This window comes from Acanthochromis polyacanthus, chromosome 8, assembly GCF_021347895.1.
Source record: "Acanthochromis polyacanthus isolate Apoly-LR-REF ecotype Palm Island chromosome 8, KAUST_Apoly_ChrSc, whole genome shotgun sequence".
Taxonomy (NCBI): Eukaryota; Metazoa; Chordata; class Actinopteri; family Pomacentridae; genus Acanthochromis; species Acanthochromis polyacanthus.
Window position 1 is genome coordinate 17495020 of NC_067120.1, and position 25788 is coordinate 17520807.

Here is a 25788-nt window from a genome sequence, read left to right on the forward strand (position 1 = left end):
CCTCGTATGCCAAAAAAAGAATTGCAAGTTGAAATATTTGCAAATATTTCAGATGTCAGACAGTCATTTAGGTTGGAATGATTGTAATTACTTACCATCAAGCCTCTTTCCAAGGGACGCTACTCTCTCCACAGTGATTTAAAAACTTGGGATGGTCCACAAGCTAAGTCAGTTATGAATTGACTTATGCGGTAACAGCTACCACTTATTGATACTTGTGTGAATTCCATTGTCCGTGATAAACTGTTATATTTCTTTTTCTAGTGCTTCTTACCGTACAATGCAGTGCAGTGGACTCCAACAGTGACAAATTTAATTGGCCTTTTTAGTTTGTAGCCTTGTAGATGATCATTTCTGCGCTCCACATATTATCTCAAGTGTTAATGTTTGGTGATAATGCGACAAAGTTTTGCTATTGGAGTGGACTTAGCTTTATCACACTATATGTAGGAGGTGCTGTCAGTTTTTCATAGTTAGCTTTATCAGACTTTTGGGTTGCTGTCAGCAAGCATTGGGCTCACTGCTCTTATAGTGCTCTAGAGGCCGGCATGTCTACTACCTCTTCCCTACAGCTGCTTCTCATAAAGATTTCATCTTCCCCTCCATCCCTCTGTCCAGCCCTGCAGGAACAGCTAACACCATGACATCATCATCCCATAGTTGTTGTTCCCTAAATTGCCCTTTTTTTGGGTCTGTCATTTCAGTATACCTAAAAAGGACAAAGCCACTCATAGAACGCACTGCATTTCATAGCTATGAGGACTTGAAGTTACGTGTAATACAGAAAGCAAGCAAAAAATGAATGTCCTTAAACCACTTATCTTTTGAGTTGGGTTTTACACCACACCTGACTCAAAAGGGGGAGAACATGACAGCTTAAAATGTGAATTATATAAAGCAAAGAAGGAAGATTATTTTTCTTGTCTTTGTTTCTACACTCAGGCAGAAGTGAGGACCCTATCCCCAACAAGATGTGGTTCAGCGTAGCATGTGCCAAAGCCTTGCCTGCAATCAATTTAACACACCACTGCACATTTAGCCAACTCTTTCTGGAATGGCAAACTTCGCTGTTTTTTTCTCTCCCCATCCTTCACTCTTTAATTTCTCCCTTTCATTCTCTCTCCTTCATTCCCACTAAGTCTTTAAGTTGCGGGGAGAAAAGCATGACAGAGGAGGGAGGGAAGGATAGGAAGGAAGGAAGAACTGGAACTGGTGTTTAAACTTCTGCCTCTCTTTCACAACTGTACTATGCCTTACATACTGCAGATCTGGAGCAGAGATTGTTGATGTACAGCCAATTTGTTTTGAACACAGTAAGGCTGTCATATCTATCATGTCTAACATGAAGCGTATGGTTTTGAGACGTGGGGATTTTACCATGACTGACATGCTGCCTTGACCTGGCTTTGGAGGTTATGCCTGGTTCCTGAAGAAGCAGGAAAGGAGGGTTTGATGGTAAAGGAAAGAATGTATGGAGAGGAAAAGGAGGAGAGGGCCGGACAAATAAAGACGGGAATTTTCTCGTGGTTGTGCAGTCTCTCTCTCTGTTTCTGTCTTTGTGTCCTGTTCAGGGCCCCTGCTGCTTTCCCAAGCTGATTTCATAGCAAGGCCTTGGACTTAAGCCAAACAGGCCAACTCTATGACTGTGTATGTATCTGCCAATGCACGTGACTGTCAGACAGAAAATGTGTTACAAGTAGTACACTCATCAACGCACACACACAAACAGTGCAATTAGAGACCGTCTCACTGCCCAATGTGCTGTCCAAACCAATGATAGTCCTCCTGGCCCACTGTCTTGTGTCTCACTGGCCCTCCACTTCCTCCCGTCTCCCTTTTCTCTCCATTGTAAGAGAAGGACGGACGCTAGACAGCATTGAAACTAGGTTAGCCACAGAACCAGACAGGAACTGAAGGGGGATACCACAAACAATTAATTTCTCCTTGCCTGTTTTTTGCTTATCAATCCATTCTAAATATAACACGAGTATCCATTGTTGTAATTCTAATGCCCCACATATAGCATTTCTTGTTATTGTGGTTGTTGCTTATAACAGAGACTGCTGACGGGTTGACTGTCTACAGTGTGTCCCACTGGGAGCTGGAACTATGGGCCAAAATATTACCTCAGAAAATGTATAAACAAATCTTAATTATGACTGGGGTCACAAAGAAAGCCACTATGGATGTAATTATGGTGCACAGACACAACCATAGGACAGAATGCTACACCATTTGGTAGACTTCTTATGCACGAAATGAATATTTATTTTCTTGTTTGTCTTGCACATGTAACACACAGGAAATGTGATGTGACTTGCAGGAAGAGGAAGTAACACTAAGCTCCAGAAATGAAGTCATCAGTCTTTTGCACATAAAGTGTTCTTTCTTAACAATTCACCGCCTACAGTAAGAGCTTGAGTTTGTTGCTGATATATGTGACAGCTCCGATGACCACAAGGTTAAAATGGCAAAAAACGGAAGGAAAACGCCAGACAAACTCAGCAAAATCCTCCTAAAAGTCCTTCTCACTCCCTCCACCTGTCACAAGTTTAAAAATGACCATTCCTTAACAGTTTAACCACAGGCTTTTAATGGGGAAGGCCTCCCTTTCCTTTGGAGTTTGTGGCTTCCATTCCACATTCCACTGACTGCAAACAGTGTGGCTTGCAGGCTAATGATGCACTAAAGACTTAAATGTAATAGTAATAATAGTAAATATAGTTTGGAGAGAAAGATTTCGCTACTGTTCGCCTGCAAAAAATGAAAATCAAGTGGCTCTTTTAAATAAAGACGAGCCTTTTTTTAAACCTCTGCTAGCCGGTGGAAAATTGAATATTACATGAATTCTTCCATGTCACCGGTGTATTGAGATACCTCAGTGAAGTGAAGAGAACCTTCACAGACAGGATCATTTGAATGAGAAGCAAGAGGAGGAGGATAAATCCATCTTGGAGGCAGAGAAAACAAATCTCCGTATCTTCCCCCATCTAGAAGAGGTTGGGTGTCGTGTTTCTTCTCCTCGCAGAGGTGGAGCAACTGTCGTCCAACTCCCTCCCACGGACATGTCAGCCCCTCCTCCCCATGGACAGAAAGCTCCCATCAGCAGAGCTCCTGACTCATCCCCAGTCTGCTCCCAATTACCCTGCTGGCTCCACAGACAAAGCGCCATGCCAACACATCCAAAGGCCCACTCTTAAACAGCTCTGACTTTGGCCTATATAACTCCATCTAGCACTGCCTGTGTCGAATCAAAAACTCCACATTTGGTATCTTTACAGCTGAAACACCATTGCGGCTCCAGCCAACCTCGAACAATTTAGTTTTACTGAAGGTCTAACTGTGCCTAAATGAAAGTGTTTGTTGGTCCAAAAGATTCTAAGCCACATTATGAATGGTGTAAGTGGAGGGGACAATTTTCATAACTTTCTGAAAAAACAATCTGACAGTTTCATCAGCCTGACAGAGTGACAGAAAGTTAGACAACAAGCAGGGTTTAAGCTCTTTATTTCCATTCTTCGCACAGCCACTGTGGAGACAGCTCCCTTGTGCAACTAAGTGCATCAGCATGACTTTAAAAGATGCATAGCCAGTTTCTATTGTTTCTATTCATAATGTATTAGCAATGCCAGTAACATGGCTCGAGGGACAGAAACACCAATCTGTTGCTCAGCTGGCTGCATGGTCATTCACACGCTTTGTCCACCACAAGAGTCCAGACATATATATCTCTGCCACTATTTGATGGATTGCAGATGCAAGCAGCTGAAATGAGTTTCCTCTGTAGGGTGGCTGGGCTCGGCCTTAGAGATAGGGCGAGGAGCTCAGACATCAAGACGGAGCTCGGCGTAGAGTCGCTGCTCCTTTGCATCAAAAGAAGTCAGCTGAGGCAACTGATTAGGATACCTCCTGGGTATCTTACTTGGAAGGCACGTCCAACTGAGAGGAGACATTATGGTAGACCCATAATTCAATGGAGATGCATTACATATCTCATCTGGCCTGGGAAAGTCTTGAGTTCCATTAGGATGAGTTGAAAATTGTTGGGGAAAGGGACATCTGGAATGCCTTGCTTAGCCTACTGCCAACGCGATCCGATTCTGGATAAGCGGATGGATAGATGTTGGACAGATGGCAAAATAAATTCTACAGATATTCATCTTCCCTTGAGGCTTCATGACTTTGCTGGTGCCCTGAGCTTTCCTCTAGCACTGCCAGCACATCAAAGTTTAGACTAATCATGTAAAATATCTCAGCATCTAGTTGATCGATTACCACAAGTACCACATGCCTAAGAATAGCTTCACAGCTACTTTAGAAAGGCTTTAGACTCCTCCCTCTTTTTAAGTTATTTTTGATTTTATTCACATTGTACAATAAAGCTATTCTGTATTTTAATACTCTGCTACCCCTTTAGATTTTTCTGTATTTAACTCTTTTCATTCTAAAGACAAACTTGCAAATGCTGTGGGCTCATAGTGCAGTACGAAAGAAGATCCTGGTCTAGATGCACCTGCAGTCAGAGCTCTGTGGTTGCAGCAAATATAAATCATCACTGACAGAGTAAGTCAGGTCACTGACAGAAAACCTTATCAAAACAAAAGAAACCATGGAGCTCGTCTTGGCAATGAGCCTTACTATTTGGCAGGTAGTGATGAATTTCAATGAATGGGGTAATTTTTAACATCCCCAGAGTAATTTGCCAGGTGATAGACATGCACACCTTCTCCTGTCTGCAACCATAGCTGTATTCTGTTTCACAAAACTCTAAAACATAAAAGATAACCATGGCACATTTTCCACCAGACACAATACCTGTCTCTGCTGCTAACAACATCCAGAGGGCCTGGATTTTACAAACAACTGAGGAAGTATCACCTTATACACTATCATTCATAGGGGGAAAAAACTCTTAACAGTGAGCAGTATTTACAGCTATCTGACACTATATGGTGACACACAATATGGGCTTTTTGAGCCTAATTGTAAAACCTTTCCCCTCTCATACAGGCTCAGGCAGAGTGAGTGGAGCTACACATCCTCTCAACAATAACCTGGCTTCTTCAGCACACTAACATTATTCTCTGGGCCCCAGATCAAATGTCTCCTCCAAGCCACAGCCTCTGAGCTGAGCTCCAATGTCAAAATCTTCTCCTCTCCCTCTCCTTCCTGTTTTTTTCCTTGTTTCATATTTTAAGGGATCCACTTGAGAATTCCCACCAGAGCTCCCCCAGCCCATCCCTGCTCCCCTGCTCCTCTGCATGCCTGCACAGAAACAGATTTTTATAATTCACCCGCTGATCCCCAGAGGAGCTGAACAAGGCGAGAGCTTGGGAAAGTGCTCTTCCGGAGTGTAAACTCCAGAGTCAGAGCCGAAGTTTTTGACCTCCACACACCCCTTGACCGACAACTGTAAGCCTCGGCCAAGACCGCCAGTGGATGACAAACCGAGCGAAATGGAGAGGAGCGCTTAGCACCACTGAAGAAAGCCAAACCAAATTGATGTAACGACGAGCATTTCCACTGTTATCTCCTCAGGAAGCTCAGGACAAATTGTACTCACCACAAGAAAAAATGCTTTGTAGTTTGAATTTTTAAGTTCTTTCTTGTGTACATCTTTGTTGACTTTATTGCTGACAGATTGTTGTTTCATTCAGTCATGCTGTTATAAAGAAAAAGATCCAAAAGCTGATCAACCTGAGAGACCCTAAAGTACGTACATATCCCAAAGAAAAGAAACAAAAGATACTCACGGCACATTTCAGAAACTGCCCATAGCAAACAGCATTTCTGCTGCTCTGATTTACCATTTCTGCAGAAACCTCCACCAAAATAACACTAACAATGAGAAGCAGTTATTTTTCTAACTTTCCAAACTAGACACTTTTACAAAATTCTACATGACTTATGCAATATTGACACAGTTCTCAGCAGACACAACTTCACATTATATAGCAGTATGATAAAGAATTAGATTATCACAACTATAATTACACCGGAGACAGACAAAGAGAAAACTACTACTTTCCTTGCTCTAGGGCCCAGCAAGACAGTGTTTAGATGTGATTTGGTATGATCAAAGCTCCTCTGTGTCTGCAGTGTGTCTGGAGTATCTACTCATTATGTTGTTACACTTGGATGAACCTCCAGATACGCCATTGTTTTAATTGTCATTAGAGAGTCGATCCCTAAATTAACAGGTAAACAACATTCTTCTCATTTTGAATCATGTCTGTGAGAGAATGCGTAAAGACAAAAAAGACTGAAACTACCTGAATGATTCGAAGGGCATTCCTGCTACGGCTTTTCCATCTCAAATACTACACACGCAGACACACACACTACACACAAGCAAAGTAGCAAGGCATGCAATAACCTTTCCCCATTTTGCTTGGAATGCTCACTATAACAAGGCAAAAATGAAATCAATGAGCTGCACAGCCACATTAGAATTACACTTTGAACCCAAATGGACACATTCCTTTCCAGAAGACTGGGGATGTTAAGCAAACAGAAAACGCACGCTCGTGTTTAAATACAGTGTGTACGCAGTAGATGTGTGGATATGTCTTTGTATCCATCTGTCTGTGCATGTTCTGCTCTACGTTTCCATGCCTTTGTTTGGGTCTGTGTGCCTGTTTTCCTGGATGTGTTTGTGTGTTTTGTGGAGTGCGTGTGTGTTCGCGTCTATGCCACAAGCTGCCAATGGGCACAAGCTGCAAAGCCACACAAAGCTGGCAACACTGGGGTTTTGGATGGTGCTCATCAGTGTTGGTTTCCCATGATGATACTCCAAGCCCACATCCAACACCCTGCCATTTAACTGTAGCGGCCTCTGTCTATATTCTTCTCTCCAGACTGAATCCTAGGACAGATACGCATTCTGTGCTGTAGTAAGTGTAAACAGCACAGCAGGATAGAAATTTTGCCTGCCATGTCCAGTTAAATGTCCCAATTTGAATCACAGCAACCATTTTCGCTCAAGTCATGGTCCAATTTCTTCTATTCAGACATGTAGCAGAATGGAACTGTCAGACAGAGCAACAGCTTGCAAGCGACCGACTGAGGAAATAGTATGCACATATGTGTGTCAGGGTAAACGGTGCATTTAATGAAAAATATATGGCCAGCTGTCAAACGGATAGATGACTCCAGTATCCAGTGTAATGGTATGCATTATCCATGCATGAATGCATTTATGTGGGTTGGTTTGACTCTTGCAAGGACAGGGTTACGGGTGTCAAAGATGGTATGCATTACCCATGCATATGTGTACGAGTGTGTGTGAGGAGGGGGTTAGGGGTGTTTTTGATCATGGCTGAACCCACGGCCATCGAGCAACATCACAGACAATACCCTCCACCATAACTAGCAAACAAGAGGAATTCTTTGACCATCACCACAGGCCACATTCTTTCAGAGTATGTCACCGTAGCAACCACAGCAGCTCTGAGATGGCAAGAGATTGGCCCGGTGGGGTCTTTAAGTTTCAGGCCACCCTGCAGAGTGCCTGTCAAAAGCTAGTTCCTATGAGAGGAGGGGTGGACGGGATGTAACCTTCTAAAGCCCTGCTGTCACTTTTGGGAGCAGAAAACAATAGAAAAGACAGATGTCACTGGTTGCAACTTCTATCAAACACACATTTATGAAAACTTCCTCTAAGAATGAACATAAAGTTGTTTTTTTTATCCACTGAAGCAGTGTTACATAAATAATTACAGGTTTTACATACACACTATTTCAACAAGTTGTATGAAAATTTATCTGCATGCAAAACAGGCAAGTACTAGTTAACTTTCTTGTAAATTGAAACTGCAGCGTCAAAGTGAAGCTGAGCACTGCTTTCCTGGACGAATTTGGACTCCAGTGACTCATACCAATCAATCAGGACTGATTTCTCCACTTCAGTGTGCTTCCAAGAAAAAAAAATAACAAGCTGACTCAGTTGTGAGAGATGACAGACTTGTCACGATACTAAACATCTGGTGCTTGAGTTTTCAGTATTTTTTCCTTCGTACAAAGCATGCATACTAATAAAACATTCTCTAAACCTCTGCTGAGTAGATTGAGGACCTTGTTTTTTTTTTGCATGTGTTGGTGTGTCAACATGTGTATAACCCTGGTGTTGTCCTGTAGGTTAAAACTGACCCGTTTTAGTTTGAAAATGTGGAAAAAAATATATATTTTCAACATTTTATTCAAATCTTTAAACATTTTTTTGGGGGAAAAAAAGAAATGTTAAAAATGTTTCTTTAAGAACATTCACAAAAAAACATTCTTTCTGTGAATGTTGTTCAAGAAAATATTAGAAATTTTACTGATATATATGTAATCACTTTAGATATTTTTAGTATTTTTTTGGGAAGATTTTTACTCATTTTTTGAAAATATTTACAAGAATTTTCTTGCTAAATTTGGTGAATTTTTAAAAATTAAAACTTTTAAGGGAAACTTTTAAGGAATTATTGGAATTTTCATCCTGAAGGTTTTGCAAATTTTCAGAAATTCGAGAATTTTTTTGCTGAATTTTTGGATTTTTTTTCAGACAAGAAAACAATATGTTTTGGTGCCTGTAAATGAGGACAACAGGAGGGTTCAGTTGGTGGGTATGATAAAAAAAATCATGAGTCACCGAGTGTGACTAGATAAATGTGCACGGACTGAGAATGCCATAAATATGAGTGTGTCCATATTTTGGTATAAAGAAAACACAAAAGAATGAAAATTACTGAGTCAAAAATGAAAAAACTAGAGAAAATGTCCAGAGAATGCATGTATGTGTCTGAGTGTGTGTCTGAGAGCACAATGAATCACAGAGTGGGTGAATGCTGCACTGAGCGTGTGGATATCCTGACTGATGAGTACAAAGTCACAAATAACCACTTTTCCACTACAGTACGCATCGTCTTGCACAGCAGTCAAGCAGACAGTTAACCTCTGACCATGACACAGAATGTAAACAACTGACCCACTCTGCCAGACCTCTACATGTATGATAGCAACTCTAGTGCCAGACACACACACCCAGACACACACACACACACACACACACGCATACTGTTTTTCTATCACTGTGGGGACATACCATTGACTCCCATTCATATCTAACCCCTAACCCTAACCCTAACCTTAACCCAGACCAAAACAATGCCTAACCCTAAAGAAACGTTTTTGCACTTTTACTTTTTTCAGTAACAACAACATGGCCAAGAAAACACTGTTTAAACTTGTGGGGACCGAAATGAGGTCCCCACAAGTGACATAGTTTTCGGTTTTCCAGTTGTGGGGACATTTGGTCCCCACAAGTATAGCCAGCACCTGAGCACACACACACACACACACACACACACACACACACACCTATACACACACACACACACACACACACACGGAGGCTCCACACGACAAGATTGCAGCTCACTTATTATAACCTTGCTGACTAGCAGGCAGACAGACAGTCCCTGTCTCTTTATCTCCAACTCTATAAACCTTCTCTCCACAGAGCCAAGGAGTCAGGCAGTCTCAATTCAATACACTCTCAGCCTTACCCACTTAAGTAAATAGAGCACCACAACAGACAGAAACAGGAGACAGAGTAGAGGAATGTTGATTTGTGCTCAGTAAAACTCCTATTGACCTGCTATAGCTGTTCATTTATTCCACTACCAACATTACGTGCAGAACGTATATTAAATCAAATGTACCAGTTGCATGTTCCACAGATTTTTTTCTTGTGTTTAATGATTGCCCAGCTGGCTAAAGTGCTGTGAAAGACTCAAGAAAGACACTGAAATGGATTATGTCAGCTGACTGACAGCCATCTGTTATGGGTCACTGCTTAAAGGACACAACAGATATTTCTGCTACACTGTGATATGATAAGCAACCGAGCAAATCCAACCTAAAGGAGCCTTGTGGAGATGTTGAACACCACTAGCACTGTAGAGCACAGGTTTGTAGGTGCATGCCACAAGTTAAAGTGTGATATATGACCGACTTCCTCTGAGAGGTGGAAGGCCTTTCGATTTCAGCTAAAAAAAATTTAAGCATTTCAAATACTGTTAGTTGATGGTAGTGAGGTAACTATACAGTCGTTAAGAAAATGTGTTGTCTTGCAGGTTTCACAATATTTCCAAACAGTTAAACATTTGTAAATGCTTTTATGAGGTAGGGAATGCATCCAAGATGCTTAGTAGGTCTTGAAGTTGCAAAATCATCAATAAGATGCATTTAACAGAGTTTTATATATGTATATATGAGTCATATCAACTTCTTACACTACATTTAAACAATAATTCACCAGATTAATGTAGTTTTGTGTATCATCAATTTTTGAAAAAAACGAGAAACTCACTATCTAAAATACAGTATAGTTACTCTGGATGGCATGGCCTTGGGCTCCAGTACAACCGTGAGGATCCTGTTGTTATTTTGACCAGGATATGTCCTTTAACTCACACATAAAACAAGTCTCTAAGGCAGTCTTGTTGCACCTGCACAGTATTCTAAAATTAAGGAACATCCTGTCTCAGAGAAATACTAAACGACTAGCTCTTGAATATGTTACTTACTTCTAGGCTGGAATATTGTAATTCCTTCATATTAGTATGTCCAACGACTTTATGAAAAATCTTCATTTCATGTAAAATGCTGCTGCCAGAGTTCTGATAGGAACTAGCAGGAGATTCCATATTGCTATATTAGCATCTCTTCATTGTCTTCCTGTAAAATACTAAATAGAATTCAAAAACCTCATCACACACAAAGTCTTTAATGAGACCTCATCTTGCCATATTATCCCAATGGGACACTCAGAGTTACAGGAGGCAGACACCTCCTCTGCATTTAAAGACAAGGCTTGAAACCTTCTTTTTTTTGCTAAATGCTCACAGTTAGGGCTGGCAGGTAGCAATGAACTATCCCATAGTATATACATTTAGGTGCCACCAATGCATGCCATTAACTTTGCATTTTTCTGTACCTGTACCTTTCTGCAGGTTTCAGTGGCTCCAGAGCTACATGTTACTGATATGTGGTTACTAGTCACAGCCCACTGTTTGCTGTCCTTTAAATGCTCATCTATTCTCTGTTTGTTTTTACAATACAGTATAGTCTTCAATTTAGCATGCAAAGTACCTTGAGATGACTAATGTTATGATTTGGCAATATATGAATAAAACTGAAGTGATAAGTAGTCATTCCTGATATACTTCAGTCAAATCAAATAGCATGGCCTTTTCATTCATTCACATTCATAAGAATTTAACCGTATGAGATGCTGTTTTTTTGTGTCTGATAACCTATTATGACTTTTGCTACTCAATTCTAATTGTTCAGGTTATTTAAATAAAGCCAGAAAGTCAAGTAAAGTTATCCTTATTTATATTGCACATTTAAAAACAACAGAAGTTGATTCAAAATTCATTCCAATTTCAATATTGCTTCTGGTGAACATAACACACATGTTTAAAATATATTCTGTCCTGTGTGTCAAAAGATTCTCAAAGTTTAAAAGCAGTAGGTAGTTATATGGATGCATATAAACAGTTTAATGCAGTATAAACAAGCTGAATCATTACTGTACAGTAGAACAATCACAGACAACAATTCTATTATTTATGAAACTGCACAGACCTGTATGAGTTGCATGATCTCCTGCATTAATCAAACCCAACTACACAACCTCAGTAATGTCTGGTCATCTGCCTATAAAATGCTGTTTCCAATCATTGGAAAGCTGACTTGCTTTAGGCCACCTGAAGCTGACTCCTCGGTCCACCCAGGGGAGGTTTCCACCCCTGGCTGCCTCCTCACAACAATATAGAGAATGCATGAAGAGGTGCCTTTGTTCACCGTGAAGAATGCTCATCTCACTTATCCTCTTTTCTCTCTCTCCCCCTCAACAAACCAGTTAGGAATGTGACGGTTTGAACGTACTCTCTGAGCGCTCTCCAAATTGTCACCAGACCATGTATCTTTCTTTCCATCTTAATAGTCTGCTGAGAGCTGACAATCAATGAGTGTGCATGTCTGCTGTGGGCTCACGTGTGCACAGACACTTTGCGAGTTACAGAAGAGCTTCTCGTGGGCAGCTGTAATGGACTTGGTGCAGACAAGTTTGTGACTGCCTACTTGAGAAACACTCAGCGTACTTTAACTGGAGCCACAGCATGAAATACAAACATAGAAAACCACGTCCACATCGACTATCCATACGGCTTTAAACAAGCACAGATGTACATTCTATACAAAAACACATCCCTGTTGACACAACCAAGGTCAGGCACAAGCACATTTAGACCGTGGAGAATATATGAGTAAGGTAGGTGGATATAAATTCATTTCAAACAGAGAATGAGATGATTTAGTTGGCTCATTGCTATTAAAGATTAAAAGTAGGTACGGAAAAAGTTTTCACTCCTGCTGTTTCTGAGTAAATAAAAAAGAAAACCATGAAAAAACACACACAACACCAAACACAGGGACATTTTGAATCTTTTAAATAACCTTACCTTTCTGAGCTGGGTGGGCCCTAATGAAGTGCTCCGGGAGTCGTTTCTCATTTTGCAAAACCTGACCCCGCAGAAGACAGCATCCACTTGCATGGTTCCTTTCCTTCAGATTAGTTTGTCTTCTTGCCTCTCTCTCTCTCTCTCTCTCCCTCACTTTGGAAACCCCTACCCCTGCCTCTGACTTCTCTCACTTTGCATTGCTCCTGCCAGTACCTCCCACATAAGCACACAGAGAAAGACACCGCTCCGAGGGCACAAAAAGTTTGAAAAAGACACAAAGTCAGGGATATCCCTCCTCCCGTCCAGCCTCCGGGCTAAAATGTTTACAGCTCTTTCTCCGCTCCAGCTCTCAAACACACACTTTCTGACTCACTGCTATCTCTCAATGACACTGACTCTTTCTCTTTCTCTCTCCCTTTCTCAAAACTTTTCCCACCCCTCCTTCCCTTAAGCCAACCCCCCACCCCTTCTCCTTTCCTCTCTCCTTCTCCCGTCTCTCTCTCTCCCTCTCCATTTTCCATCATCGCCCCACTCTACATCCCCTCCCACCCACCTAAACCCCCCACTGCTGAACTAATCTGCAGCTGGCCGGGTGATTGGAGCCCTGGTTGCTGGGGAAACCAAGTGTCCTGCTCAGAAAAAAAAAGAAAGAAATGGAGGACTGGAGCAGGAAGGGGCAAAGCTGAGCACAACCGAACACATAAATAAAAGCCTCCTCTGGGAGGCAATTAAAGAAGCCCAAGGGTCGCTCTTCCTATCTCACTGCGGGGACAACATGTTCATCTATTTTATCTCTTCAAGATTTTGTTGACGGGTTCACATGTCCCAAACAGCAGCAACAACAACAACAACCACAAGTAGTGTAGAAGAATAAGTAGTGTGCGCTAAATGCTGCTTGTGGGGAGACTTCAGAGAGAAAATGGTTTGGCAGCGCTTGAGTTGATTACTACTGACTTCTCCTCAGTCAGAAAATACAAACCGGGGAGTGCAGCTCACCATCATGCTGCAGAGCAACTCAAAGGTCCAGTGGAAAGAGCGGAAAAGAAAGTGAGAGAGCAGGAAACAAGACTGGACAGGCATACTGATGACCAGTGTGATTAACAATTAAACTGTTGAAGCCCATAGGCCCTCTCTGCTAGGTCTATTATTGGAAACATGTGCAAACAAGTCTACAGTATATATTTTTTTACTTATAGGAATATGGTTGCTAAACGAGGCTCAAGACATTTTCATATTTCCATCGAATGAAAAAGTACCCTCACTAAAGTGACATCTTAGATTTAAATATTTCCCCCCCGAAGTACTGCAATGTAAAGCGGTTCAGTGAAACTGGACCTAAGAGACTGAAAATTAGTGATGAAGCGGAAAGTAGTAAGATAATTAACAACTGTTTTGTTGGTCTTTCCTACAGAGAAATTGCAAAGAAAGTCAAGGTGTCAAAGAGTACAGTTTTCTTTACCATCAAAAGGCATTCAGAAACTTGGGGAAACTCTGACAGGAAGAGGTATGAAAGACCCATAGCCACAACAGAATCAAAAGACAAGTTTCTGAGAGTCAACAACTTGGTGATAGGGCCACAGGACAACAGCTTCAAGCACAACCTAATAGTGGTCGTAATAAGAAAGTCTCAGTTTCAACTGTGATGAGAAGACTTGGAGTTGCAGGTTTGACAGGTCGAGCTGCAGCAAGAAAGCCATTGCTAAGACGTTTGAATAAGAAAAAGAGGCTTGCCAGGACCATGAAACACCACCAATAGACTACTGAAGACTGGAAGAAGGTATTATGGACTGATGAATCAAAATTTTAAATCTTCAGTTCACCAGGCAGGACTTCTGTACGCCGTCGAGTAGGAAAAAGGATGGTTCCTCAGTGTGTGACATCAACTGTCAAACATGGAGGAGGAAGCGTGATGGTCTTGGACTGTTTAGCTGGATCCAGGGTTGGTGACTTGTACAGACTGAGAGCAACTCTGAACCAAAACGGCTACCACAGCATTCTGCAGCGCCTAGTTGGTCAGGGGATAATGACCCAAAACATAAGTCCAAACTATGCCAGAACTACCTTAGGAGAAAAGAACAAGACGGTAAGCTTGAAAACATGGAGTGGCAGCAGTCTCCAGACTTAAACCCCATGGAGCTGGTTTGGGATGAACTGGACAGAAGAGTGAAAGCAAAGCAACCTACAAGTGCCACACACTTATGAGAATTTCTGCGACAGTGTTGGGAAGAACTTTCTGAAGAATATTTGATTTCCATTGTGGAAAGAATGCCACGAGTTTGTTCAGCTGTTATATCTGCTAAAGGTGGCTACTTTGAAGAATCAAAAGTTTTGAATACGTTTTGGTTTTGAAATGAATTTTTCTTTTCTTTTTTAACTTCATTTTTTCATTTGTTCTATGATTTCATTTCAGAGTACAATGAAACATTAACATGCATCATTTCCAATAAAAAACTGGAAAAATTAGGGTGTTCTAAGACTTTCGACCAGTAGTGTAGGTTCTGTCAGGAATTCAATTCAAGTTTTAAGATCAAAGCTTATGCACCACAATTTTTACAAGCTTTACAAACAGTTTGTTGTAGAACAGTTCCATCAAATCCTACTAACTGTAGATATGTTCTTGATATTGAGTCCACACTGTGTTGATGTTGACTACAAGCATGGAAAAATGTTTTCATCTTGACTTGACACTAGAGCAAGTGAAACTGGAAACAACATGTTGAATGTTGTGATTCTGTTCAATTTCAGAACTGTGAAACACACAAAAAATCCAAAGACTGCATTCCAATAGTCACTTCATTGTGCACCCCTCTTAAAATGTCTAACAGCCTCACGCTGACCTCTCCTTTGAAATGCAAGAGAGATCTAAAAAGCCTGGCTTGTCCATCAATGGCTGTGGGGGGATCAGGGTGGGAGGTGGAGGCTAGTAACATCTGCTTTGTGTTTATCCCACCTTATTGTATTGCCGAGTCCTCTATCAGGCCTACAGCTGGGATCCTGGGAGCGCTCTGAGCCCACTGTCCAGGGGACTCACACCGTGACTGGGAACATGGCTCAGACAAGTTCTCAGTCCTTGCTGGTGCACAGTAGGCTGTTTGCAAGGCCTCTGGTTTAAGTAGAGGAAATGACAATGAAATCACACCCAGGGTGTGTTCTGTTCCCTGCCTCCTCCTTTCCTTTATGGTCATGTAACTGGTTTTGCTGGCCTAATGCTACAGAAAAATAATAAAGCAGCACCTTAGAATCCCTTGGGAGCCCTGTTCAGGAAAACACAGAATGTTCTATGAGGAAGTCCTTTATAATGCTGCTTTCTTTAATGTCCAGAACATACTCTGCCCACTGGTGTTCCCATCAACAATTTCTAACTCATCAACAGAAACACTTTTTTGTTGACTCTGTTTTGTCGTGGCTTAACAATTAGAAATATTATCAATTACTTCATAGACGTAAAACTAACTGACAGCTATTTTTGATCATTAATAGATTGCTGGAGACTTTTCTTGCAAAAGTCCAAAAGTATTTCTCTGGTTATAGTTTCTGAAATGTGAAGATCTGTTGATTTCTTTGACTTCTTTTCTGCAAACTGAACGTCTTTGGTTTCTTCATGTTGGTTTGATTAAAAAATTTAATTATAAGATGTGACACTGATTTTGGGAAATTATGTTTCACCTGTTTTTTATTTAAGTATTTATTTTTCCAATTTAAAAGTCATTGGTTGCATCCCTCACGCATAGAGTTGCTTCCGCTCTTTCATGCTTCTAAGCTTTCCAAAAAGTCTCAGATAAGCCACTTCAGCACACATAATAAGCATCTTAAAACATATGTTTACAATTTCATCACTGGTTTGCTGTTCCTCTTTCTTGCTCCTGGAAAGCACTAACCCTAACTTCAGTTTGGAAAAGTGCTGTATAAAAGTTTGTTTGCTTTCCTTTCGAATACTAAAATTAGACTTTAGATTTTTTTTTACAAACTTCTGCAATTTGCTCATTATAATTATAATGAACACAGATGTGGAACAACAAGAGAGACAGCTTTTAATACAATTAGACGAAATACAACAAAAATGGTAAAACTATGGTTTAATTACTGCTAATATTTTTTAAGGAAAGCTACATTTCAGTTAGAAGAGCCAGATGCAGGGTCCTGAATGTAGGTTTTTCATCACTGAAGCCAAATTAATCTTAATGGTACTGCTTCCACGTGTATTTTTTCCCTCTATTAAGTAAAAAATATATATTTGGACTATAACAAGGGGAAAAAAATCAAGCAATTGTCTAAGTCAGCGTGTGCATTTGTGTATCCTTCTTTCCTCCCTTCATTCCTTTGCTTCCTACTAGTATGAGGAGAAAAACACACTGAACCTAATTATATGTAAAATGTCTCCATCTGTAGACCAGTCGACGTCTTTGCAATTTTAAATAGTCTTAGTATTTAATGGTTTTTAAAACATTCTGTACTTACCTCGTAGTAAGAAATAGCTTCAAAACACTCCACCTGCTTCGTCGGTTGATAATTTGATCCGTTGGTTGCTAAATTAGCTTAAAGAAAAGGGTTTTCCTCATTTAAAAAAAACTAATTTGGTCAGAAATGCGACACGAGACGGAGACACATCAGATGAACTGTGGAAACATGCAAACGAACACACAAAATGTCCTCTAAATTGATTAATATCGAACCGATAAAAAAAGAAACAAAATCCTCACTTTTTTATGCGCACCTTCAGGACGCAGCCACGTGACCTCTCCGGCCCGCCGTCATACCCGGAAGTAGTCTGTCATATTTTTCGTTGGTGTTCTGTTTTTAATGGGAATGGAGGAAATTTTTGACTCGGACAGTAACGTCAGCTGCACTATGGAATATCATGTTAGTCTACAGTGAGAAAAGAAGCTTTTCACTTTAAATCAGTCTCCACGAAGCTGCAATAACTTGCCAAGGACTATAGGTTAAGGTAATTTCACGAATTTGTGCAAAATAGATTAAATATTTGCCGTAGAATTCATCCAGGTTGCATATTTCTGTTAATCCTCGCCATACACTCGCGGATGTTTACGTGCAGAATACAGCTGTTTCCGAGTTTGGAGTCATTCTTTACGGATGGTTTTGCAAAAGAGTGTTTCGCAATACAAGACGAGCCCATGTGGACCAAGTCACCTCCTGGACTGACTGAGATAACAGACTTCTGATAAGATGACCATGATGGTCTTTGCAGCAAGAGGAGTCCTTCTTAACCTGAGGTACACCTTCCAGAAAGCAGGCTCCTTCGCCAGAATCAGACTCTTCCAGAGCTCCAAGGCATGTTTTGTTAAAAGAGGCCAGATTTTAACCCACATACCGAAGGTTGCTGTGTTATGCTGGGGTGCAGCCAGTGTGTCATCATGTGCAGCCAGATGTCAGGAAGCAGCTCTTCCACTCAAGGCTTCTGACAGAAAGTCTCTTGCCAAAGTCCAAGTGCACAAAATAGTCTTTTTTCTGCGCCTCAGCCTCCGTGCATTGGTTCTGCTCCTCAAATTCGGTCCCCTGCTTCTCCTCGCCCCCTTGGCTCTGGTGTCCACCCACTGGGCGTCTTGCTGGCTGGACGCTCTGCTGTGGGTGACTGAAACATCTGGTCCCACTTTCATCAAGCTGGGTCAGTGGGCCAGCACCAGGCGAGACATCTTCCCTCAGGAGTTCTGTGAACGTTTCTCCAGGCTCCACGTTAAGGTTCGTCCTCACTCCTGGTCCCACACCAAGCAGTGTCTCCGCAGGGCTTTCGGAGAGGGCTGGAGAAGGGTTTTGGTGTTTGAGAGCAAAGAGCCGGTGGGTTCAGGATGCGTGGCCCAGGTGTACCGAGGCTGGGCCAGGGTGGACCAGGTGGACGACCCAGCCTTCCAGCTGCTGGTGGAAGAGATGGAGAAAGAAGACTTGCTGGAAGCCTGGGAAATCCCTGGTCTGGGAGGTGCAGTGCGCACTCTGCGGAAACTCTGGAGGGGGTGCAGAGAGGAGGAGGGCTGTGAGGAGAGAAATCCTCCTGGGAATCAGCATGAGGAGGGACGCCTGATACCTGTAGCTATCAAGGTCAGTCTCACCATCGAAAAACAGCTCATTTCACCCCACATTGCCTCCATGAATTGTATGTTAACTGGAGCATGGCATGATATGTTCTGTCGCATCTACGGCTGATGTTATCAAATGGTTTTTGGTGTTTTTAGGTGGTCCATCCAGGCGTCAGGAGGCAGGTGGAGATGGACTTATTACTTATGAAAGCAAGCAGCTGGTTTCTGCACTGCCTGCCGGGACTCAAATGGCTCAGTATGTGGGAGATCGTGGGGGAGTTTGAGAAGCTCATGACCAAACAGGTACAGTAAGAGGATTCATCTGCATTTAGATATTGAAAATTGTTTAACTTTGTCTCTAATTTATGTGTTAAATTACAAGGAAGCTGGTTTGTCTGTATGCTTTACGTCAGACTTTAGGAAAACGTGAAACAACAAAAGTTAAATAATTAAGCTTCCTACGTTTATAGACACCATATTACACTTCTGCCATACTTTAAAATAGCATCATAGGAAAGGAGCTGGAAATATCTACTTATCTGAGTGAACTGACTCAGTATTTATTCCAGATTGATCTCCGTTTTGAAGCGAGAAACATCGAGCATTTCCGGGAAAATTTCCGCGATGTTGAGTATGTCAAGTTCCCAACTCCGTTACGACCGTTTGTCACCAGGACCATCTTAGTGGAAACTTTTGAAGTGAGTACAAAATGATCTGAAAGTAATTTAAAAAAAACAAGCAGACCATTGAAGTTATTGTGTGTGATTTCAAAGCAATATTCAAGTGTTCTAGTTGAGCTGATATATTTTAAAACCCTTAAATGAGGCCAGCATTGTCTCTTTTTGTCAGGAGAGTGAGCCCATTTCTAACTACCTGAACTCTGAGATTCCCAAGGAGGTGAAGCAGAGAATCGCCAGGATGGGAGTAGACACCCTGCTGAAAATGGTCAGATTTTGTTACTGAAATTACTGCATTTGTATATGTGACTATTCTGCATTTGCTTTTTTAAAATATAAATTTGAAGACATGTTAATTTGACTGCATGTTACCAGATAATTACATTTTTTTCAGAACTTTAACTCTGTTCAGTTACCTACATGTGTGCATCTGTCTTCCAGGTTTTTGTGGATAACTTTGTCCACGGGGATCTTCATCCCGGCAACATTCTTGTCCAGCGTCTCGGGCCTCATCCGGGTTCCAGTGACGGTGTCTCAGGGGAGCAGCATGGGAAGACCACCCTCACCGACCTGTGGGACACGGTGGTGGTCAGCGTCAGACCAGACCCGTGTCCTTTCCAGCTGGTGCTGCTGGACGCTGGCATCGTAGCCCAGCTCAGCGACCACGACCTCGCCAACTTCAAGGCCGTCTTCACAGCTGTGGTGCTGCGTCAGGTAAGAACAGAGCGGCTATACGTGAAGCTTCCATTGTTGATCTATAGTGGATTGATGGCTTTATTGATCAAAACACTGTCTTTTATATACAGGGCAGGAATTCAAACAGTGTTTTTGATGCTTTTAGTGTCTTTGTTTTATGATGACTTGTCTGGATTGCTTAAAAACATATACAAAGTGTTTGTTGGTGTGAGTTGTTTGTAGCATTTCTGTTTAATGAAATGTGCTGTTTAGTGTAAATTTGTCATGTCACAGTCAGATACTAAAACGCAATTTCTGTTATGTTCTGATAAAAGCAAGTGTTAACTGTCTGTTTACTTTTGACCAATTCCATCTGAATTCTCAGATGGGGGTTGCAGCACCATTTTCAATTTGGCCTTTGGAAGATAGTGGTGGGAGATCATGATAAAAAAAAAAAAGCTTTGTGTGCAAAATTGCAGGCATCTACTCCCAGTAGTTTTTGAGTTATGGCATTTTCAAATTTTAATAATTTAGGCCAAAATGCCCTCCCCCCCAATCCTCGCCTGGAATTTTTAGGTTTTAAAATGCTTACGTCTCTGCTTCTGGGTATCACAGAGACTTGAATTTTTTTTCTCCAAGCTCCCTACATGTTGGTGATGTCCTAGAAACAACACACACACTCAGGAGAAGTCTCTACAGAGCAGGGGGGCTTGCCTAAAATGTATAAATTATTTGTAAAAACCACTCAAGTAGAGTTAAGGGTGTTAAAAATAGCAGAAATCTTACAGATGAATGTCTTAGCACCATTTAGTATTGCTCTAGACCAGACTGGCTTATAACTTATACAGGGGGAGCCCTCTAGGCACATTATTTAGAGAGATATGGACTGCTGAACATTGCCCCCCATGAAAAGTGCCTAATTTTCAAGGACCCTGAAGTCAATATAGCACAGGTGGTAGAGATCTGCAAATTTGCACAGAAACCCATCTATCCTCTTACTATAGCCATGCAAAGTCCCAACTTCTAGCCATCACTGCAAATGTATGACAGTGTATGATCAATACCCTTTTGTATCATCAGTGGATTGTTATGCACAAAGCCCCAAGTATTTTCCAACATAATTACCACCCCAGTGGATACACATGTATTTTCATCTTATTGTACATAGTACCCTATAGCGTAGATTAAGATTTGCCAGTAGCCAGTAATGGCCTAGTTTGGGGGTAAAACTGAGCATGATGCAGTGATGGCTAGAAGTTGGGACTTTGCATGGCTATAGTAAGAGGATAGATGGGTTTCTGTGCAAATTTGCAGATCTCTACCACCTGTGCTATATTGACTTCAGGGTCCTTGAAAATTAGGCACTTTTCATGGGGGGCAATGTTCAGCAGTCCATATCTCTCGAAATAATGTGCCTAGAGGGCTTCCCCTGTATAAGTTATAAGCCAGTCTGGTCTAGAGCAGTACTAAATGGTGCTAAGACACTAATCTGTAAGATTTCTGCTATTTTTTTAACACCCTTAACCCTACTCGTGGGTGTTTTTTACAAATAATTTATACATTTTGGGCAAGCCCTCCTGCTCTGTAGAGACTTCTCCTGAGTGTGTGTGTTGTTTCTAGGATATCACCAACATGTAGGGAGCTTGGAGAAAAAAATTCAAGTCTCTGTGATACCCAGAAGCAGAGATATAAGCATTTTAAAACCTAAAAATTCCAGGCGAGGATTGGGGGGGGGCATTTTGGCCTGAATTATTAAAATTTGAAAATGCCATAACTCAAAAATTATTGGGAGTATAAGCCTGTAATTTTGTACACATAAAGCTTTTTTTTTTTATCATGACCTTCCACCACCAGCACCCACAGTAAAATTGAAGATGGTGCTGCAACCACCTTCCTGAGTATTTGGTGTTTTGGGATGGAATAACCCTTTCTTTAACCCTCGTGTTGTCCTGCGGGTCAGAATTGACTCGGTTAAAGTTTGAAAATGTGGGAAAAAATAATAGATTTTCACAGTGAAACATCTGATGTCCACTTTTTCCAAATTTTTGGGAAATCTTTGAACATTTTTTGGTGGAAAAAATAAATGTTAAAAATGTTTTTTAGGAACATTCACGAAAAAAATCAACCAAAATCCAGCGAATTTCGCTGGATTTTGGTTGATTTTTTTGTGAATGTTCTTAAAGAAAATATTAGAGGTTTTACTGATATATATGTAGTCACTTTAGATATTTTTAGGACTTTTTTTGAAGATTTTTTCTCAGTTTTTTGAAAATATTTACAAGAATTGTCTTGCCAAATTAGGGGATTTTTAAAAAAAAAAATAAAACTTTTAAGGGAAACTTTTAAGGAATTATTTGAATTTTCTTTATGAAGGTTTTGCAAATTTTCAGAAATTTGGGGAACTTGTTTTGCTGAATTTTTGGATTTTTTTCAGACAAGGAAGCAATATTTTTTGGTGCCTGTAAATGAAGGCAGCAGGAGGGTTAAAACAACAAAGACTTTGATTGGCGCTTTTGAGATAATTGATTTCAGAAATGAAAGTCTGCGGGAACATGATGAGAACTTAACAGGAATGTAATATAATGTGTAAAACCTGTTTGACACACTTTTCCTCCTTTCCTAACAAATTTAACCAGCCATTTCCAATTTGAAATGCTTCTTATATAGAAGAAAATACCAAGCAAGAAATGAATGAAGTCTGTGGGTGACAGAAAAGCTCCTAACCAGCACTGTGCTTTGATTTTCAGGGGGAGCGAGTGGCAGAGTTGATTCTGCATCACGCTCGAGCTAACGAGTGTCGTGACGTGCCTCAGTTTAAGAAGGAGATGGCCGAGCTGGTGGATCATGCCCTCAGCAACACCCTCGCTCTGGGAAAGGTAGGAACCAACAGTAGGGCTTCTTTGTTGCGTCTGAGACGTGATGATGGTCACGACGAAGGCTGTGATTATTGTTATTACATTCAAGTGCAGAGAACATTGGGGAAAAAAGCACGTTTTCAATTTGGCCCTCAACATGGGATTGTATTCCACTTTCTCTTCCTGCCGTGCACTGTGCTTGTTGTTCTTGTGTGATTTAATAAACCGTGTGCTTTTATAATCTTTTCTTGCTTTCCTGTTCTTGTTGTCCGTGTTAAAGACAAAATGTGCAAATTAAACAAATCTGCCTTGGTGTAATCCCACGACGGTGCTGCCTTGACCCCCAACTATTCTTAATCAGAAAACTGTCTTGTGAAGTTGTGTTATATATGTGCTATAAATCTCTTGGCTTCAAGAACTTCAGTGAACACAAACCACCAGTGTAACATTCTTCATTCATGAGCTGGGGGGATTTAAAATGTCCTATTATCTGGTGAAAGCAGACAGTAACCTTAAATACTGGTCTCTTCTTACTATTCGTGTTTTGTTGTTTGTTTTTTTTTAACTGGATTTTTATTTTGCTCGTAGATCCAAGTGGCTGACTTGCTCTCCAGAGTCTTCAGTCTTCTCGTCAAACACAAGGTACCATTTTACCAGGTTACACCGAAGATGACCAACAGAAAAGCTAAGTTAGCAACAACAGGCGTGTCAGACTGATCCGTTGCCGTCAGCGCGTCTCTGTAATTTCTGTAACTCTATGAAGAAATGTACTGCCTCATGTTGTTATCAGGAAGGTCTAGTTTGGTTGGCTGCTGCATTGGACACACCTGATTCATGTTTAAATTCAGAAAAAAAGCATAAGAAGATAAGAATTCATATTCATATGATCTGAAAAACTGAACAAATTGGTGCCGTTGTACTTCGTGTTTCTACTTAATGCAGGAAACGCTTTGTAATGTCAGTTTTACCCTGTTCCAAAGTGATGGGTGCATCACAGTAAGAAGAGAGGCGAATGATTTTGTCTAGTGCCTGCTGTAAAAGCTTGTGGAGGTTAAGATGATTGTATGGAATAGCTCATTAATGTTATTCCTGCTTCTTTTTTTTTCTAGGTCAAGCTGGAGAGTAATTTTGCCTCCATTGTGTTTGCCATCATGGTGTTAGAAGGTCTGGGCAGGTCACTGGATCCGAACTTGGACATCCTGGATTTGGCCAAACCCCTGCTGCTAAAGAACTGTGCCTCACTGCTCTGATACGCACAAAAGCACACACAGCTGAAGGACAGTGTATCACACACAGACACACACCTGTATAGGAAGTGAATGCACAGGTACTCAGACCTGCAGTCAGGTCCATAAATATTTGGACGTTAACACAGTTGACAGCATTTCGGCTCTGTGCCCCACCATAATGGATGAGATATGTAGCAATCGAGATGCGCTTTAAGTGCAGATTTTCAGCTTTAATTTGAGGGTATTTCTACTCAAATCAGGTGAACGCTGTAGGAATTACAACACATTTAATATGTGACCTCCACCAAAAGTAAATGGGCAGTTGACTGCTCAGCTGTTCCCTGGCCAGGTGTGTGTTATTCCCTCATTGTTTCATTTACAAGGAGCAGATAAAAGACCCAGAGTTCATTTCATGTGTGGTATTTGCGTTTGGAATCTGGTGAGGTCAGCTCTCAATATGAAGTCCAAACAGCATCAGTACCAGTGAAGCAAGCAATCATTAACCCATCAGAGAGATGGCAGAAACATTAGGTGTGGTCAAATCAACGGTTTGTTACATTCTTAAAAAATAAAGAGCGCACTGTTGAGCTCAGGAACGCAAAGCAGGGAGTGAAGACAGCAGCAGTAGAGGCCAGGCAGAGCATCACCAGGGACCAAACCCAGTATCAGGTGATGTTTACTTGTTGTCATGCACCGTCCAGTGGAAGCTACTTTTATTTTCATCATGCCATGTGTGACGACAATAAAACTCTTCTATTCTATGTCTTTGGGTTCCAGACTCCAGACTGTCGTTGACTGCAAAGGATTTTTCCATCAAATATTAAAAGTGGCAATTTGATTTATGATTGTTAGTTTGTCCAATTACTTCTGGTCCCTTAAAGAGGTGGAGAGCACATCGAAAATGTGTTGCAATTCCTACACCGTTCACCTGATTTGGATGTAAATGTCCTCAAATTAAAGCTGAAAGTCTGCACTTAAAGCACATCTTGATTGTTTCATTTCAAATCCATTGTGGTGGTGAAAAAGAGCAGAAATGGTGAAAATTGTGTCATGTCCACATATTTATGGACCTGACTGTGTATATTATATGTATTCAGTCCATCTACAGAAACACTTCATGTGTACATCCTCCTGATGCCATAATGAAGGGTTGTTTTCAAGCTCACAATGCAAGATTCCACTGCGGATCACGTCTCCTCTCTACATTTCAGCCGTGTTGATGCCAGTATTGCCTCATTGCATTATGTATTAGTGGGTGTTTCCACTTTGATCACTGCTACTCTCGAATTATCAACTGTCCAACTGAAGTACGAACATTTCACACAATGAAATCAGCTTCCAAGCCCCTACAGCTCAGCCTAATGAATGAGAGTGTATGTGCTTTACACAAAGCACCCCTTGTAGTTTATTGAGTGCTAATGGATGAGTCAGACACATCGGCAGACACACAGATGGCATCAGAGACCATTTGTAGTGATTTAAGATATAAAACAAAATAGTGAGGGAATCCCTAGTTGATACTCAAAAGCATATTTTTACCTTTTAATGACTAATATTGATCTCAGGATATCACTGCGTCTTTTATTGCATTGTCTAATGGACCATATTTGCTCTAGTGTGAATCACACTGTACTGTATCGTTTGTTCTTATCCACTACATGAACAATGTGAATCCTGTGGCTGATTGTACTCACAACTGACCTTTTACTTTTAACTTTGAGTTAAAATAGTGGGAACACAACATGAAATATTTGTATCAATAAATAAGGGAATCAATGCAAACTGATCTTTTTCTTCCCATTGCTACAACT

The 25788-nt window shown here is 41.1% G+C and overlaps 2 protein-coding genes across 3 annotated transcripts in view; one reads left to right on the plus strand and one right to left on the minus strand.

Annotated features, from left to right (window-relative positions):
* si:dkey-82f1.1 (DENN domain-containing protein 2A) overlaps positions 1-16991 on the minus strand; it is a 39545-nt gene extending 22554 nt beyond the window's left edge. Inside the window, exon 1 of one of the 2 annotated variants that reach the window (XM_051952819.1) lies at positions 16971-16991. The gene's annotated coding sequence lies outside the window, so the exon portion shown is untranslated. Of the gene's footprint in view, positions 1-12512; positions 13016-16970 lie in introns of those variants that run through there. The other variant, XM_022196588.2, reaches the window with a different exon arrangement.
* Positions 16992-17259: 268 nt separating this feature from the next.
* adck2 (aarF domain containing kinase 2) lies at positions 17260-25759 on the plus strand. Its single transcript, XM_022196586.2, has 8 exons — positions 17260-18563; positions 18698-18844; positions 19111-19239; positions 19391-19486; positions 19660-19932; positions 22641-22769; positions 23337-23390; positions 23858-25759. Exons 1-8 carry the CDS (start codon positions 17697-17699, stop codon positions 23996-23998), a joined length of 1836 nt encoding a protein of 611 aa, XP_022052278.2. The 5' UTR covers positions 17260-17696; the 3' UTR covers positions 23999-25759.
* The last annotated feature ends 29 nt before the right edge of the window (positions 25760-25788 follow it).